The 15,901-nt window shown below is 39.5% G+C and overlaps 2 protein-coding genes across 2 annotated transcripts in view; both read right to left on the reverse strand.

The window, feature by feature from the left end:
- Positions 1-1,631: 1,631 nt before the first annotated feature.
- The window catches only part of LOC308290853 (CD5 antigen-like), a gene marked incomplete at its 5' end in the record, with an annotated part of 57,947 nt that continues 43,677 nt past the window's right edge, over positions 1,632-15,901 (reverse strand). Inside the window, one exon of the mRNA XM_080732765.1 lies at positions 1,632-2,230. Within this exon, the coding sequence (XP_080588891.1) occupies positions 2,142-2,230 (89 nt within the window). The 3' untranslated portion in view covers positions 1,632-2,141. The remainder of the gene's footprint in view (positions 2,231-15,901) is intronic.
- Positions 3,095-15,901, reverse strand: part of LOC308291760 (antigen WC1.1) — a gene marked incomplete at its 3' end in the record, with an annotated part of 32,908 nt that continues 20,101 nt past the window's right edge. Inside the window, exons 20-27 of the mRNA XM_080733888.1 lie at positions 12,311-12,556; positions 7,665-7,880; positions 6,025-6,306; positions 5,391-5,575; positions 4,773-4,875; positions 4,433-4,612; positions 3,831-3,926; positions 3,095-3,261 (exon numbers count right to left, since the gene is read on the reverse strand). Of these exons, the coding sequence (XP_080590014.1) occupies positions 3,095-3,261; positions 3,831-3,926; positions 4,433-4,612; positions 4,773-4,875; positions 5,391-5,575; positions 6,025-6,306; positions 7,665-7,880; positions 12,311-12,556 (1,475 nt within the window). The remainder of the gene's footprint in view (positions 3,262-3,830; positions 3,927-4,432; positions 4,613-4,772; positions 4,876-5,390; positions 5,576-6,024; positions 6,307-7,664; positions 7,881-12,310; positions 12,557-15,901) is intronic.

A 15,901-nucleotide genomic window follows, 5' to 3' on the forward strand; every position in this document is an offset into this window, starting at 1 on the left:
TAAATGTTTTACTTTTAATTCCAACTTTCATTTATTCTAAGAGGGAGGCTTAATATGAAAATGGCTCCTTGTGCTGTGTATCAAACTATAGATGATTAAATAACATACAGTTTGACACTCAACAACAGAGCAAATTTCAAAGTCTGTGATGATTCAGAGATTCAGAAAGGATAATTCACTTTTCAATCTGACATTAGTGCAAATTTTACTCAGAGAATGTAAGAATGTAACCACAGGTCCCTTTGTCAAAAAATTAAGAGTAAACAATGAGCACTATTAAATCTGCTAAAACAGACAAAAAACATTTCAAGAAGTATTTATTTGTTCATACAATTCATGTTTTACCCTGTACCCAACAACAATTATTGTATTATGGTGCTCATAATATCTTCAATCAACAACTAAATAGTTGAAATTTCAATATCTAAATTGTCCATTTTATAATGCACACATTTTTATTTAAAACTAAATCTGATAATAGTTTAACATTTTCAGACCCTCAAGAAATTGAAAGAAATCACAAACAAAGACATCAAGCTTTAATTAATTTATGTATGTATGTACAACATTTGAAAACGTAACTATTAAAGAACATTTAAACATATACTATAGAAACTTATGGTCAATTCATCATTGTTAAAGGATTGAAAAAGTTAACCTATTTCTGTAAAAACAGTGATAGAGGAATAACTGGTTAAACAAAGAGGACACCAAACCTCTGAGAAAATGTACATAAACGAACATTTTCTTTTTTTTTCTTTTTCATTTTAGATTTTTCTCCTTTTTTTCTTACAAAATACAATAAATCAATGATAAGAATGAATAATATAAAGATAATTAATAGCACTAAATAACAATAAAGAGTTTATGTCAATGTAATTTAACAATGTTGATGTCATTAAGGCTGGGCTTCCAGACAACACATTTTAACATAAAGTATAGTATGAAAACCATATAATTAACACCAGGCATGCAGCAGCCATTGGAAAAATAGTTAAAGTATCAGTAAGTAAAAAAAGTAAAAAGTATATAAAAAAAAGTAAATATAATAACATTTTCAAAACGATGGAAAACAAATTCTTCCGATTGTCCCTAGCATGGTTTTTCACTCCCACTTTTCATGTCTACAGAGAAGGGAAATCAGTTTTAACAAGAAAATGTATGCTCTGAACATTCAACATTGACTGTTAGTAAATCTCTTGATATTAGCCACAGTAAAAAATATATACCAAAAAAAAAAGGAAAAAAAAGATATATTAAGGCTGGGACTTTAACTGATTAATTGCGATTAATTAATTACAGAAGATTTACGCGATTAAAAAAATTAACTAATTTTAATCACACTTAGTTTTTGCACAACAGAACCTTCAGTTTCCGGCATACCGATCATAGCGATGCACCAACCAAGAAGAGACAGCAAACGCAAAGGGAGAAATAGCCGATCAAAGCGCTTTGCTTGGCCCAGTGGATGCGAAATTTAGATTTAAAAAAGTCACTCGTTGATTCACTCGTACAACAAAATGTGTTTTACTTGAAAAAAAATTGCTTCTCAGGTCAAATATCGATGTGCGATTAAAATGTGATTAATTGCGATTAATTAATCACAGAGCCTGTAATTAATTAGATTAAAACCTTTAATCGCATCCCAGCCCTAATATATATATATATTTTTAAATCTAAATTTCACATCCACTGGGCCAAGCAAAGCGCTCTGATCGGCTACTTCTCCCTTTGCGTTTGTTGTCTCTTCTTGATTCGTGCATCGCTATGATCGGTATGCCCGAAACTGAAGGTTCTGTGGTGCAAAAACTAAGAGCGATTAAAATGCGTAACATTTTTTAATCGCGTTAATTTTCTGTAATTAATTAATCGCAATTAATCAGTTAAAGTCCCAGCCCTAATATATATATATAGCCTATATATATATATATATTAACTTTTTAAAATGATTTAACCATAGTCAAACCAATCTGATCTGTTTAAGATCTCTTGTGTGAGTGAGTATACATAAGAATGGAGAATTATAATTTTTTTTGCTCATCTGCAGAGATGACCTGTGTTTTAACAAAACGGAGGGTAATCACATTGATTCTTTTTGTGCCAGACCTACTGAGGTGACTGAATCTTAGTCCAGGTTTGGCTCACCCCTCTTTGTCAGGTTCCAGGTAATCCTGGTCCTGGTCCTCACCCCCCATAAGCTCTCCAGGTGGGGGGACAGTGTGGACCTCAGCTGTCGTCACTGTGATGTCAGGGACTGTGCCCACGTCGTCATACTCCTCCTGTGGATCCTCCTCCTCCTCATGGGTCACAGCATCTGTACATACAATAGATACACAATAATAGTTAATACCATTTTTGTCGGGTCTGGAAACCTTGTATGTCCAACACTGTTCATTTTGTATTGATCACTTTAAAAATGTTTTAAAATAGTGAAAATAGCTGATCTACAAGCACACAACGCCTCGCACCGCAGCTTGTATCTGCTATTTTCACTCGCAGGTCTTTGCCTTACGAAAAAACATACAAATTTGGAACATGGAGATACAAGGTTTCTGCCTGACAGTGACGATATAGTGACGATATATGTATATGTATATATATATATATATACACACACACAAGTGCATATACATCCCATTATGGCGTTGCACAGACGGTGGGCGTCCCAAACGTAACAACCAGATTTGATTGGCCCCAACCCATCGGCTTTGCAGGATGGTCAAGCTTCGCCCACTCTGAGCTAACGCAGACAGTTTCTGTGTGCATGGGCGGAAATTCTACACTTCCTCCAACTGTGATTTTAATGCAATCGCCCAGGCTTATTTTTCTTCCGATAGCCAAAATAAGGCTGGGTTTCCGAGTCTAAGCTTCGCCTGACTAAGTGCCGTGCCGCTTACACAGCCTGAATGTAAAAGTAAATAACAATCCCATCCGAAGCAGTATTTTGTTCATGTATAATTGTATTTTACAAAGAAAACGTGTGCTTAGATCATGCTCAGTATTTAATGGTTAGCCTATTTTTATTCTTATAAATATCCAACATTCTTCTGGTTATTCTACTTCATAGTGTGTTTCATAAAGGTTTAAGCGTGGCTCAAGACTTTCCTGCAGGTTGAGTGTTGATGTAATCATGCTGTGGTTTGTGGCTGCTGGGAGCTGCTGCTCCGCTGGTCTCTTCCTCCACATCGATGTCATCATAAGACAAGGAGGAATTACTTCCTGCATCCTTCTGGTTGTCAGCCGCTGCCTCTGACCCGGATCCTGCATTCACAGTGAGAAGAAGAAAGAAGCAAAAACAATACCATTTTATTCACACACATTTGCAGGTTTTTGTAGTAGCCTGTGTTAGTAATATCGTCGTTGTCGGGTGGAAACCTTGTATGTCCAAAACTGTTCGTTTTGCAATATCATTTTAAAAATGACTTAAACTAGTGAAAACAGCCGATCTACAAACACACAACGCCTCGCACCGCGAGGCGTTGTGTGCTTGTAGATCTGCTGTTTTCACCACTTTTGTGCGACAGCCTTGTATGATGAAGCAGGGCTTTACTTTGGGAGAGTACAAATTTGAAACTTGGAGATACGAGGTTTCTGCCCGACAGTGACGATATGATACGAATCTTGTTTAATGACAATACAAGGCTTAATATAATTACCTCTGTGTGAGGTTGAGCCAAAAAAAGTGTGTGTGTGTGTGTGTGTGTGTGTGTGTGTGTGTGTGTGTGTGTGTGTGTGTGTGTGTGTGTGTGTGTGTGTGTGTGTGTGTGTGTGTGTGTGTGTGTGTGTGTGTGCGCGTGCGCCTGTGTGTGTGAGAGAGAAATATCACTCACCAAGACGATTCAAGGCTTTCATTTCATGATTGACGTCAACATCCTCATAATCACCACTTTCATAGTCTTGGTCTTTTTGTGAGGATTTCCTTACAACTGTAGATAACAACAGAGACAGAAATAAGAACAAATATGCATGCAGGATTACGTATATTTAAGAATGATCTATGAAATGCCCCAGCAGAGTATTACACCACATTTTCAATAGTAAGTGATAAACGATTAGGATAAAAATGTGTTCACAAAGTGGCACATACGTACACACGTACATAAGCATACATACATGTGGAGACACCCACACATGCAATTGAATTCCACATACAATAATAGTATAACATCCTGATGTTCACCATTATCACTCGGCTCGTGCAATAATTTAATACCAATGCTGAATACTAGGGAACACTATGATCTGTCCAAAGACTGGCCTCTGGTGACCAGATAGTAGCATTACTGCATCTAAATATAGGACAACCATTCTATCAAATAAGTTCCTTTCTTTCAAATTGATGGACAAGTATTAAAACATCATTAAGACACTTGAAACAGTGCTGTCATTCTCAGGGGTCAATGATATAATCTCATCACATTAATATACTCACACTTAAATAGGTGTCTTCTCAGGAACAGGCACAGGAGAAGCACTATTATCATGATCATTCCTACTGCACCCAGAGACGCACCCGCGATCAGGCCGACAGGAGACTGAGTAGTAGTAGTCGTCGTAATGGTAGTTGTAGAAGTTGTAGTAGTAGTAGTAGTGGAAGATGGTTTCAGATAACCTGAAATCAGTTAAATTAAGACTCTGTTTAATGTTTAATGTGTAGTTGAAGTAACAATGAATAATCATCCTGAATTGGTTCATTCACAAGCGGCTATAGAAAATCACAACAACTGAATACCAAGGAAAAAGAGTATACATTTGAAAGCAGGTTTGGGTACCTTTACAATAGATTTCAGCTGGTTTGGATTTCGTAGACTTCTCGAGGACACAGTCTCTGATTTTCTTTGTGTCTTTTGTGCACTCCAGTGACATTTTCAGGTCCTAAAATCATATACCGGTAAAACATTTCTTAGTGTTTGAAAGTTTTGTCTTGAGTGTTTTGTGTGTGTGTGTGTGTGTGTGTGTGTGCGTGCGTGCGTGCGTGCGTGCGTGCGTGCGTGCGTGCGTGCGTGCGTGCGTGTGTGTGTGTGTGTGTGTGTGTGTGGTCTGCCACTGGTCAGCCAGCGGTATACAGTATATATAGCTCATGCTACAAAGTTACTAACAGTCATGCTAAGGACCATGCTGTGACCACCCCTCCAAAAAATATACTAAAAAAGACAACGACAATGTTCCGAAGAGATGATGAAGTGTCTCAGGATCTTAATTTGACCTACTTGAAGGATCTCAACGGAAATAAGCTTTGCCTTACCTGAGTTTCCTTTTATTTGACCTTGTATCAGTGAACTGTACTGTCATGAAACTGTACCTTTTCCTATGCAAAACTTCTAATAAATACCTCAATCAATCAAAAGAAACTGTACAACATAAAGCAAACATGGGAAACAGAAGTTTACCTCCGCTGGGTATTTCACATCTGGCTGAGTGGTGTCAAATGCACCACAATTTTCAAGCTCTTCACACAGTTGTTTCTTGAAATCATCCGTTAAACTTTGGGGAACATACACACGATCCCACTTATTTCGATATCGAACTTCAAGTATTCCTCCACACTTCTCCGTGGTGTTGAATTTGATACCCTCTGTAAAAAGTGAAACCTTTGCTTCATTCCTGTTTATGTGGAAACAGTGTTGCATCCAAACTATTTTATTTATACTGTATATACATTTATATAAAAACGTCGGAAAAGTATTAAACCACACAAAGGAGTAGAGAAATACAAAACATATTGACTGTTTTCATCGATGTTCAATCAATTTCAACCCATTATGTCTTCAAAGTTTGAAATAAGGGTTAAAATAATATTAGATCTAGGTCCTATAAGTAGCTTCATCACTTCTTAAGTCCAAACCACCGGTACATTGGTTATTAAAGGATTTTCATTAATAGAATAGTGTATCAATAAACCGTAGGATATATATATATATATATATATATATATATATATATATATACTATATATAAAAATACAAAATGCTAACTCAACAAAGAATTTTATCCAAAGCGAAAGTTTTTTTTTTTCACATTCACCTCTGCAGTATACAGACACCGTTTTACCATCACACTTTCCCTTCTGTGTCTCACACCTCCCTAGATAGGACTCAGAGCCGCCACAGCGGATGTGGTATCCATCTGACCCGGGTCTTTCTTCAAAGCTGTTTGCTTTGATTGGATTGCTGCATCCCAGCTCTTGGCAAACTATGTGTGAGTGTTTCTCATCCCAGTGATTACTGCACACATTGATGCCATTGAGCTTCACCTCACCAGAGCACTCCCGTGATGTGATGTTACCTAATGTAACATTAGGGTATTCTGGGAAAACAGAAATATAATATAATATTAAATAATAAGCAAAGACAAACAAATCCTGCATATCAGTGATATCACAATCACACAGTCAGTGAAATAATTTACTTGAATTTTCCTGAGGAGTACTGCGATTGGGACAAAATAACTCTCATCCAATAATGCTCAAGTCTTTGATTTAAAAATAAATTGCTCTTTCCATCCATTTCTATATTAATCACTACACAAGTGTGTGTACACAGAACAATTCTGTGTGTTAATTTAACTCTGAATATGCAAACATGGACCTGTAAAATCCTTATCCTGAGTATAAATATTTTATTGATTTATTTGATTAAATGTATTATTGATAAATCATTTGGCTGTGTAGTAATAACTGGCATTACCATTGCATTGAAGATAGAGTCCTTTATTCCAGTCGGGTCGTCCCAGATCAGTATCCAGAGTTCCACAGTTCCAGATTGTGGAACTTGGATCTGAACTGTTACACTTGAAGCTCTTCTCCCACATCTTTCCTGACGGCATCCCTGATGCCGTATGGTTTTTATACCCGCCAAGGTTGTCGCACAGTTTCTCTCCCTCTTTTTTTGTAAAGTTATGGCTAGATAGCATCTTGAGACCATCCTTGCTGTCAACAAACACATCTCCTTCATAGGCCTTCATTCCGTCTATTATTCTGATCTTTTTCCAGTCTAAGAATGAGAAGTAGCAGGGACAGAGAATGGAGAAAAATAGATTGTTGTTGTAAAACTCAACAGCCTACAACATCAGGAACAATCAGAAATTAGCTCTACTTAATAGGCTAGCACTGTTGGTGTACATGTGTCATACACATATTTGGTGAAGTCAAATGGAATCAGATCAAAGTATTTAAACTTACTAGAACACTTAAGGCCACCATGAGTGCATTTTTGGAGATTAGAATTGGAGCAATTTGCCAGTGTGCGGCTGTTTGCGTCTGCACAAGTCAGTGAGACTCCTAACACATCTTTACTTTCCGGTACAAAGAATGCAAGAGGCTCGCCGGTCTCTCCACATCCCAGATCCCTACAGATGGTATTTCGGACATTTTCTATCTTCAGGGTATCGGTACAGACTGGGTGTCGGTTGCCTCGATAGCGTATCCTCAGATTTCCAGAGCAGTTATCTCTGGAATCGTGGAAATCGGCCTCGATGCTATCTGCATGGAAATAGTATAAAACTGTAAAAAACAATACAGTGATAACACTATCACTGTAAAATAAATCCCTACTACTGTGCTGTACAAGTGGGAAAAACATACTTATAATAATCTACAAAACAAACACATATTCACTGACATTTGTTCTGGAATTCTAATTGTAGAGTAGATATTTTAAGTATACCTGAGCAAACCACAAATGCTGGTTTATCATCGCAGTTGGTCTCTCTTTCTTCTTTTTTCACAATGATGCTTTCAGTCAGGCTGGTGGTCTGTTTGGTCGGGTACATTGCCAGGATCCTCACTGCCAGGTTCCCCACTGGCTGTGTGATGTCAGGGATGGCGCGTCCACAGCCCAGGTCTTTACACAGCATTTCAGATTGGTCATCAGTCCAAGTGTCTGCACACACACCCCCACAGTCTTCATTGATGCACACCTTCACTGTCCCCCAACACTTGTCGTCTGTCAGCGTTGCAGTAATTTTACCTGTTGAAATCCAACATGTTTCAAAAGGTAAATACGACATGCAGGAGTTACCGAACTACGTCTATGTTCTGTGCATTACAGGATGCTGCTGTGAACATGTTGGCAGAGGAATGAGATCTATGATGGAAGAGCTGAGAGCTCACATCAATCAATAAAAATAAGAAATGTGATTAAATATAACACAAAAGCACAAATTAAATTACACACCAGCAGTAATTCACAACTACAACTACAATTACACTACCTGTACATTCCACAGAAGCACCCAGGTTGGATGGTGCTGTATTGTTCCTTGGACAGTCAAAGAGTGATCTGTCATTGTTTGAGCAATTGTAAGTACCATTCCAAGTACCATTTTCCATTCCGGTCACTCCAGAAAGAATAGGAAGGTTTGACGTTTTAAAGTTTTTGGCCTTCCCACAATGCAGTTGACGACACACCACATCAGCAGTTTGGTTCCACATCTCCTCGGACCCCGAGAGCCAGTAGGCCTTCTCATCATGCTCTACTCCCACCTGGCCAGAACAGGCTGTTCCATTTCTATTTTTCATGAACACTACCTTGTGGTCTGTAGAGGGAGGTAGTAGTGTTAATGCTTTAAATGTATTATAGTGGAAACTGAAATGTATGTCTCCTTTATATACAGTAAAAGACAAATCGTGACATTATTTTGTCCAGCATAAAAGGCCCCTTTTTGACATAAAGCTGACAAAGAGTGGATGTAGACGGAGAGACAGAGAAACTCACCTTGGCAAATTATATTCACCGGCTTCAATGGATTACGTGCCTGGACTTTGTTATTTGTGAAACACTCTGTGATTTTCTGTGATCTCTCACACCTTACTATGTACTGAAAATATCTCGTGTTTCTGTTTTTGAGAGAAAACGTGCTTTCCTTGGATGATTTGGCAGAATTCCCACAGCCCGGCAGCTCATTGCAGACACTGTGTGAATTATCATCCGTCCATTGATTTGAATGTGCGACCACTTTCCACTGGCCATGGTGTTGAATCTCCACTATCCCGGCACATTTCCCTGCGCCGTTTGACAAACGTACTTTGAGACTGTCTGCATTGAAAGAAAATTGACAATTTATGCTGTGTGAATCAAGTGAATGACATGTCACAACATTGCAGCATGGAGTGACACCATATTATAATATATATATATATATATATCTTACTGTCTGAATGTAATTGTGCTGCTGATACATGATGACACCTTCACTGATAGCAATGATAAATAGTAACACTAATTGTAAGTTACAAAATAGAAAAATTCCCGCACTGGCTGAAATAGAAACAGCATACAATAATACATCATTATCTTACTTTCACAGGTGACATGAGCAATGGTTTTGCATGGGACATTGTCATTGAACTTGGCCTTGCAGTGCCACAGTTTCTTGTCAGTGCCCTCGCATTCCACGTTGTCTAGTATTCCATTGCCTTTGTCACCATCAGTGGTAGCGTCGACATAAACCGCCTGCAAAAAGGCATTGGATGTATTTTGAATTAAACGTTTCCTTTGCAACAGCAACACAGATCATTGCTGATTGAAATTACGACAAAGAATATCGTAACTTTTTCCCCTTCAAATGCAGAGGTTCAAATAAACTGATGGACTGTGTCAAATGAAATAGATATCACAGGTATGCATTAAGTAGGTGGATCAGGACATTCTGCAGACATTTTGCAACTGTCACAGTCAGCTTTTAGTTTGGTTAATAAACACTTTTGTGTTGAACCTGCCTGCATTTAGTCCTTTCCTGACACACTTATAAAGGTACAGTATTGGTATTTTAATAGAACTACAGTACAGCAAAGCAAGAAATTATGTTGAAAATGCCAGTACACCGTAAAATACAGTGTAAACATACCATAGTGCACTGAATAGAATACCACAGATTTAAGCGTTTTATCAGATATTATCAGGAAGAATGAGAGCTCACCGTGCCACAGCCCAACTCTTTGCAAACCACATTTCCATTTTCCTTTTTCCAATCAGTGCCACACACAGGCCGATCATTGACATAAACAGCACCATAGCACTCACTGGAATTGTACTTTAGAGTTACTTTGATCCTTTCTGTTAAGAGATAAAGGTAAAGCAGTTTCAATCCAATTTGATATTGAAAAAACAATGTTTTTCATTTAAAGGGGTATTTCAACTTTCAAAAAAACTTTTGATAATTGTATTATCTAATCAGGCATTTTTGAGCACCCTGGACGTGTTTTTTCTTTAGAAAACTGCAAGCTCACGTATTAGCAGAGCGTCAAGAGTCACCAGAAAAAAGGACAGGACGTTTTGATTAATCTATCATGGTTTAAATGGAGTTTGAAGTTACGAAGGGTTTGTATAGAAAGGGGGCGTATTCATTTTATCAATATCAAATATCTAAATACTGATTCAAGCAACTCAAAATCTGTCCAGGGTGCTAACAAAAGCCTGATTAGACAAAGAAATTACCAAAAGTATTTTTTGAAATTGAAATATCCGTTTAAATGCATTTTATTTAAATGTCTAATGTGTACACAAAACACAACAGAAAATGTATATTACCTGAGCAATTCAGTGTTGGAACTGATTGCTTATTGTCACAAGAAAAGTTGTGTGAGACTGAGACACCACAGCGCAGTTGTTTGCACATCATATCAGGACTTATTTTGGTCATGGTGCTATTATTGCAGGTAATGTTCCGAATGTCAAGACCCTTCAAGTTTCCAGAACAGACGTTGTCTCCGCCTTCTAGTCGTAAGATGGGGTGATCTGTTTAAACAAAATCTAATTAGTACATTTGTCGACATGCATTGAATATTTTGAACATTCACATGAGCAATGGCAAGTTCTAATTGGTCTTAACAAATTGTGTTTCCCAACACGTCAGCCACAGGTTTAAAAAAACAGCTTATTCCTTAAGGTGAACTTTGCTATGGCCTTGTGAGTGGCATCCTCCATGTGTCATATTCCTGGCCCCCTATTTTGCATAGGGCCACAATACAATTATAAACTTGGGAAACACTAATACCCCACCTGTCCACCCACCCTGTGAGTGTGTGTGTGTGTGTGTGTGTGTGTGTGTGTGTGTGTGTGCGCGCGTGTGTGTGCGTGCGTGCGTGCGTGCGTGCGTGCGTGCGTGTGTGTGTGTGTGTGTGCGAGTGTGTGTGCGAGTGTGTATACCGACATGACACATTTATTCTGTGTACATGCATAAGGGTTTTGCACACAGGTGCGATTTTCAACCATTGTGTTTTTTCCGTTTTCTGCATGACTAAAACGCATTGGATTTGGTGTGCAATGCTGTGCGGAATCCACACTGCGGATCCGAAAAGGAGTCATAAAAGGAGTGATGAGTTTTTACCGCATGCGACAAGACGCACAAATCAAACTGGTTTCGATCAGGGGAAAAAAGCACTGCCGCAGCCACCTGCCACATGGTAAATTTGGAGCCGTGTGCATGAGGTCATAGAGAATCATTGTTTTCTTTAAAAAAAATAACTCGTCCGTTTTTTCCGTGCGAAAAAAATGTGTCTGTGTGCAAAGCCCTTAAATGTCACAGCTGTTGGATTAGAGGGAAACAAACGCACCTGAACATGTGACAAAAGCAGGGTTAGAGCATTCAGCAGGTGGAAGGTCATGCTGCACATGCTGCCACAGATGCCACAGACCTCCATCATTGTAACTCATTCTTTTGTTGTTGCCTTTGGACTTGAATCCCTCTGGTGATGTCATTTTGTTAGCGACAGGAACATCTCTTACATCGGTACATCCTTGATCCTTGCACACGATTCTAGCTTGTGCCACGCCTTTATGCCAGAGGAAACCAACAATACTGTTAAGATGTCTTATTATCGAGGTGAATTAAATAATATGAATAGATACAGCTACTTCTATTCATGGTAATTGTACATTGTACAAACAAATCAGTGAATGCATTTAGTGTTACTCTTACCAAATTTGTTAGAAGAACAAACATAGTATAGTTCCTCCGTTTTGTTTTTGTCTGCTGTTGTCTTTTTGAATTGGACCGCTCCGGCACATCTAAAACCATCCAAACTCATTTGAATAGTATCTACAAGTAAAACAAAATAATAATGGCCCATTTTAAAGGTGACTGATGTACAATCAACAATCAACAAATCACCACAGCTGTGTATTGTATATATTATACATAATTGCTGTATATCGTCGTGTGTCGTGTGTGCGTGCGTGCGTGCGTGTGTACGTGCGTGTGTGTGTGTGTGTGTGTGTGATACCTGAACATGTAATCCATTTCAAACGATCACTGTTGCATTCCCTGAGCCCCCAGCCAGGGGAATCGCAATCCCACAGATGTTTCTCACCCCCAGCGCAGTTCACCTCATTGAGCCAGACCTTGACCTTCTCATTTATATTGGTTATGTCCTGTTTCAGTATGTAGCCCTGTCCATCCACAGCCTCTCCACAGCCAATGCTCCTGCAGACCACGTGTTCATTTTTCCGTGTCCAATTGTTGCCACCAACGATGCCCCATACATTGTCATGATGTATTTCAATGTAGCCCTCACACGGGTTTTTCTTTTGACTGCCTTTAAGGATCAGCATGTCACCTGCATGTGGTGACACTTCATGTTAAATGTAGATAGAGCTACAGCACATAACACAATGACCTTGAAGGGGGTCGCCATGCAAAAAAGGAGTAAGCTAATGCTGCGCTTATTCACTTTAATTGTTTACTGCAATGCTCGTGCACTTGAAATCATCATAATACAAATATGTATGAGTGACTATTCTGTTTCAATACCACCACTGTGAATCTACTTTTGTCATGAACAAATTATATAGTAAACTCTTTATACAAATCAATTGAAATCAGAACGTGTTTTCATATCAGGGTCCTTGACAGGAGAACAATTTTAAATGGCGGTATGTGAATCTTTGAAATCTATATAACAGTTGCCATACAACAATAATCTACAGACCAAGGCACTCACTCTATCAGTAAAAGAATGGTTAATACAATCTTAGTTTGTTTTGATTCCACCAATGGTTTGTTTCGGCTCCACCATTTCAAACTAACCAGTAAGACTCCCTAAATCGGGAGATAAGCGACCGCCAGGTCGCATACACAAACTTTAGAAGGCAATGGTAGGCAATCAGGAGGGAATGGGTATATATATATATATATATATATATATATATATATATATATATATATATATATATATACACACTGTATATACATATATATATATACTGTATATATATATACTGTATATATATATATATATATATATATATATATATATATATATATATATATGCTTGCCTATCAACACTGATTTGCACAGGCACCCTTGCAGTCACTGGAATTAGCCATTAAGTACACATAAAGTACAGAATGGACAGAACGACCCAAACGAGGAGATATGTTTGCACCGCTCACTTCGCACCGGTGCGATTTTCTCTAATTACAATCTGAAACAGGGCCTTCCCCCTGCTTCTACAGCTGATGCATAACGTCCTATCATTTCCTATGCACTGCAGGAATTCAACCATCCACTCACCAACAGAAGATGTAGGCTCACTCACCAGTGTATTATTCATATTTCATAAACAGAATAGATTTTGGATATTGAAATAATGACTTGCCTTGCGAGGCCACCAGGTCAGTGGTCGCTGTGTAGAGCAGGAGGAGGAGGAGGGACCACATTGTCACTGTAGCTCACCACCAACAAGTGGCACAGATCAGTTATCTATGGCAGTTTATAAAGTGTGTTGCATCATGGGTGGAGTCAGCTGAGCCAGTGGTTCTCAACAATGCCGAATTAAGCAATCCCCGCCCTGGTGCTTTTCCGAATCAAAGGGCCCCCGCCGCCCGCCCGACCGCACCGCCCGCCCGACCGCATCGGGCGGGCGGTCAATGTAAGAAATACCCGTTTGGTTTAATGGCCCCCCCCCCCCCCAGCCCGCCCGCCCACCCGCCCACCCGCCTGCGCACACACCCGCCTGCCTGCACACACACACACACACACACACACACACACACACACACACACACACACACACACACACACACACACACACACAGAGAGAGCTGGTTAAACATGTTGCCTCATGCTAGATGCAGAATAGATGTGCCTCATGCTAGATGCAGAATAGATAGTAGATACACCATAAAAATGCTAATATACAGTATATGATTTGTGAAAGTGACAAACGGGCTTCACAGTTATGTTAGGTGTGTTCATATGCTAATGGTGATGCGATTTCAGATCAATTGCTCCAGCCACTGAGGAGAAACGCTGTTTCAGACAGACAGACAGACACTCACTCACTCACTCAGACATTCGCAAAATTATTAGTACTAGCCCTTACCCGTTCAAAGATATGAGCTCCGAAATGATGTGCAGTGTGTGGGTTATGGGATGTGCACTGTGCACACAGTATATGAGGGATGGAAAGTAACTTTAACTGGTGCTTGCATGCTAATATGTAGGAGCATCAATGTAAGAAATTCCCGTTCCATTTAACGGCTACAGAGATACTGTGTACCGATCTGCATGATTTTTGGACAACATCTGTAACAGGGCCAGAACCCCCCCCCCCCGCCCGCCTGCACACACACACACACTCCCCCCCCCCCCCCCCCCCCCGTGTGTGTGTGTGTGTGTGTGTGTGTGTGTGTGTGTGTGTGTGTGTGTGGGTTTGTGTGTGATTGTGCATGGCCTGAACAACAGTGCCCCTCCCTTAACATGTGTGGTCACAAAAGGTACTGTAGGCTAAATAGATATAGATACAGCATAAAATGCTAATATACAGCATACGATTTGTGAAAGTGACAAACGGGCTTCACAGTTATGTCAGGTGTGTTCATATGCTTATGGTGATGCGATTTCAGATCAATTGCTCCAGCCACCGAGGAGAAACGCTATGACAGACAGAAACTCACTCACTCACTCACTCACTCACTCAGACATTCGCAAAATTATAGTATAGATAGGAGCTGAGTGATTTGTTTGGCCCTGATGCCATGATGACATGGCTGATGACATTGAGGTTAAACAACACACTATATTTGGGAATAGCTGCTTTGGGAACTCCTATGGTTATGATGGTGTGGTCCATCATAACATAATCATAATTATGGTTACATTTTATTTGAATAATAATAATAATAAATAACGAATGAGAATGTAGATAAAAAACTAAAAGTTTAACACAAGTAATGGTGGGGGAATAATGTAAAGCAGGGGTCTTCAATGTTTTTCTTAGAGAGAGAGAGAGAGAGAGAGAGAGAGAGAGAGAGAGCGAGAGAGACACACACACACACACACACACACACACAGACGCACGCATGTACGCACGCACGCACGCATGCCCACACGCGCGCGCGCACACACACACACACACACACACACACACACACACACACACACACACACACACACACACACACACACACACACACACACACACACACACACACACACACACACACACACACACACACACACACTGTATTATTTTCATGTATATTCAATCCCTGGTATAGCAAAACTAAATTGAACATGTGAATATGGTTTGGTTGACTGCATGGTGATTTCAGTGATTTACAATCACTATAGGCTATATAGGCTATAGTTAATAATTATAAATAAATATTAGTTGCTAATTAGTCCAGGCCCCTAATTTCTGGATATTGGTACAATGGTTCCATTACAGAGGGCAAAGGGTGATGTGATGTGATCTTTGTATTGCTACATGTCTGTAGCAAACTTGAGGTCCTATAGATGTGTGGTCTACCCAGCTTTGAAAGCCTGATCATCAAGGCACATGCAGCTCCGGTGTGCAGGTTATGTTGTACAAACGCCTCATAGCCGCATACCAACCTCAGGCGCAACATTGATGCAGAAAACTGGGAGGAAAGCTGTCGACAGGGAAAGGCGGAGGCA

Source organism: Nannobrachium achirus, assembly GCF_963921795.1.
Source record: "Nannobrachium achirus genome assembly, chromosome: 9".
Taxonomy (NCBI): domain Eukaryota; kingdom Metazoa; phylum Chordata; class Actinopteri; order Myctophiformes; family Myctophidae; genus Nannobrachium; species Nannobrachium achirus.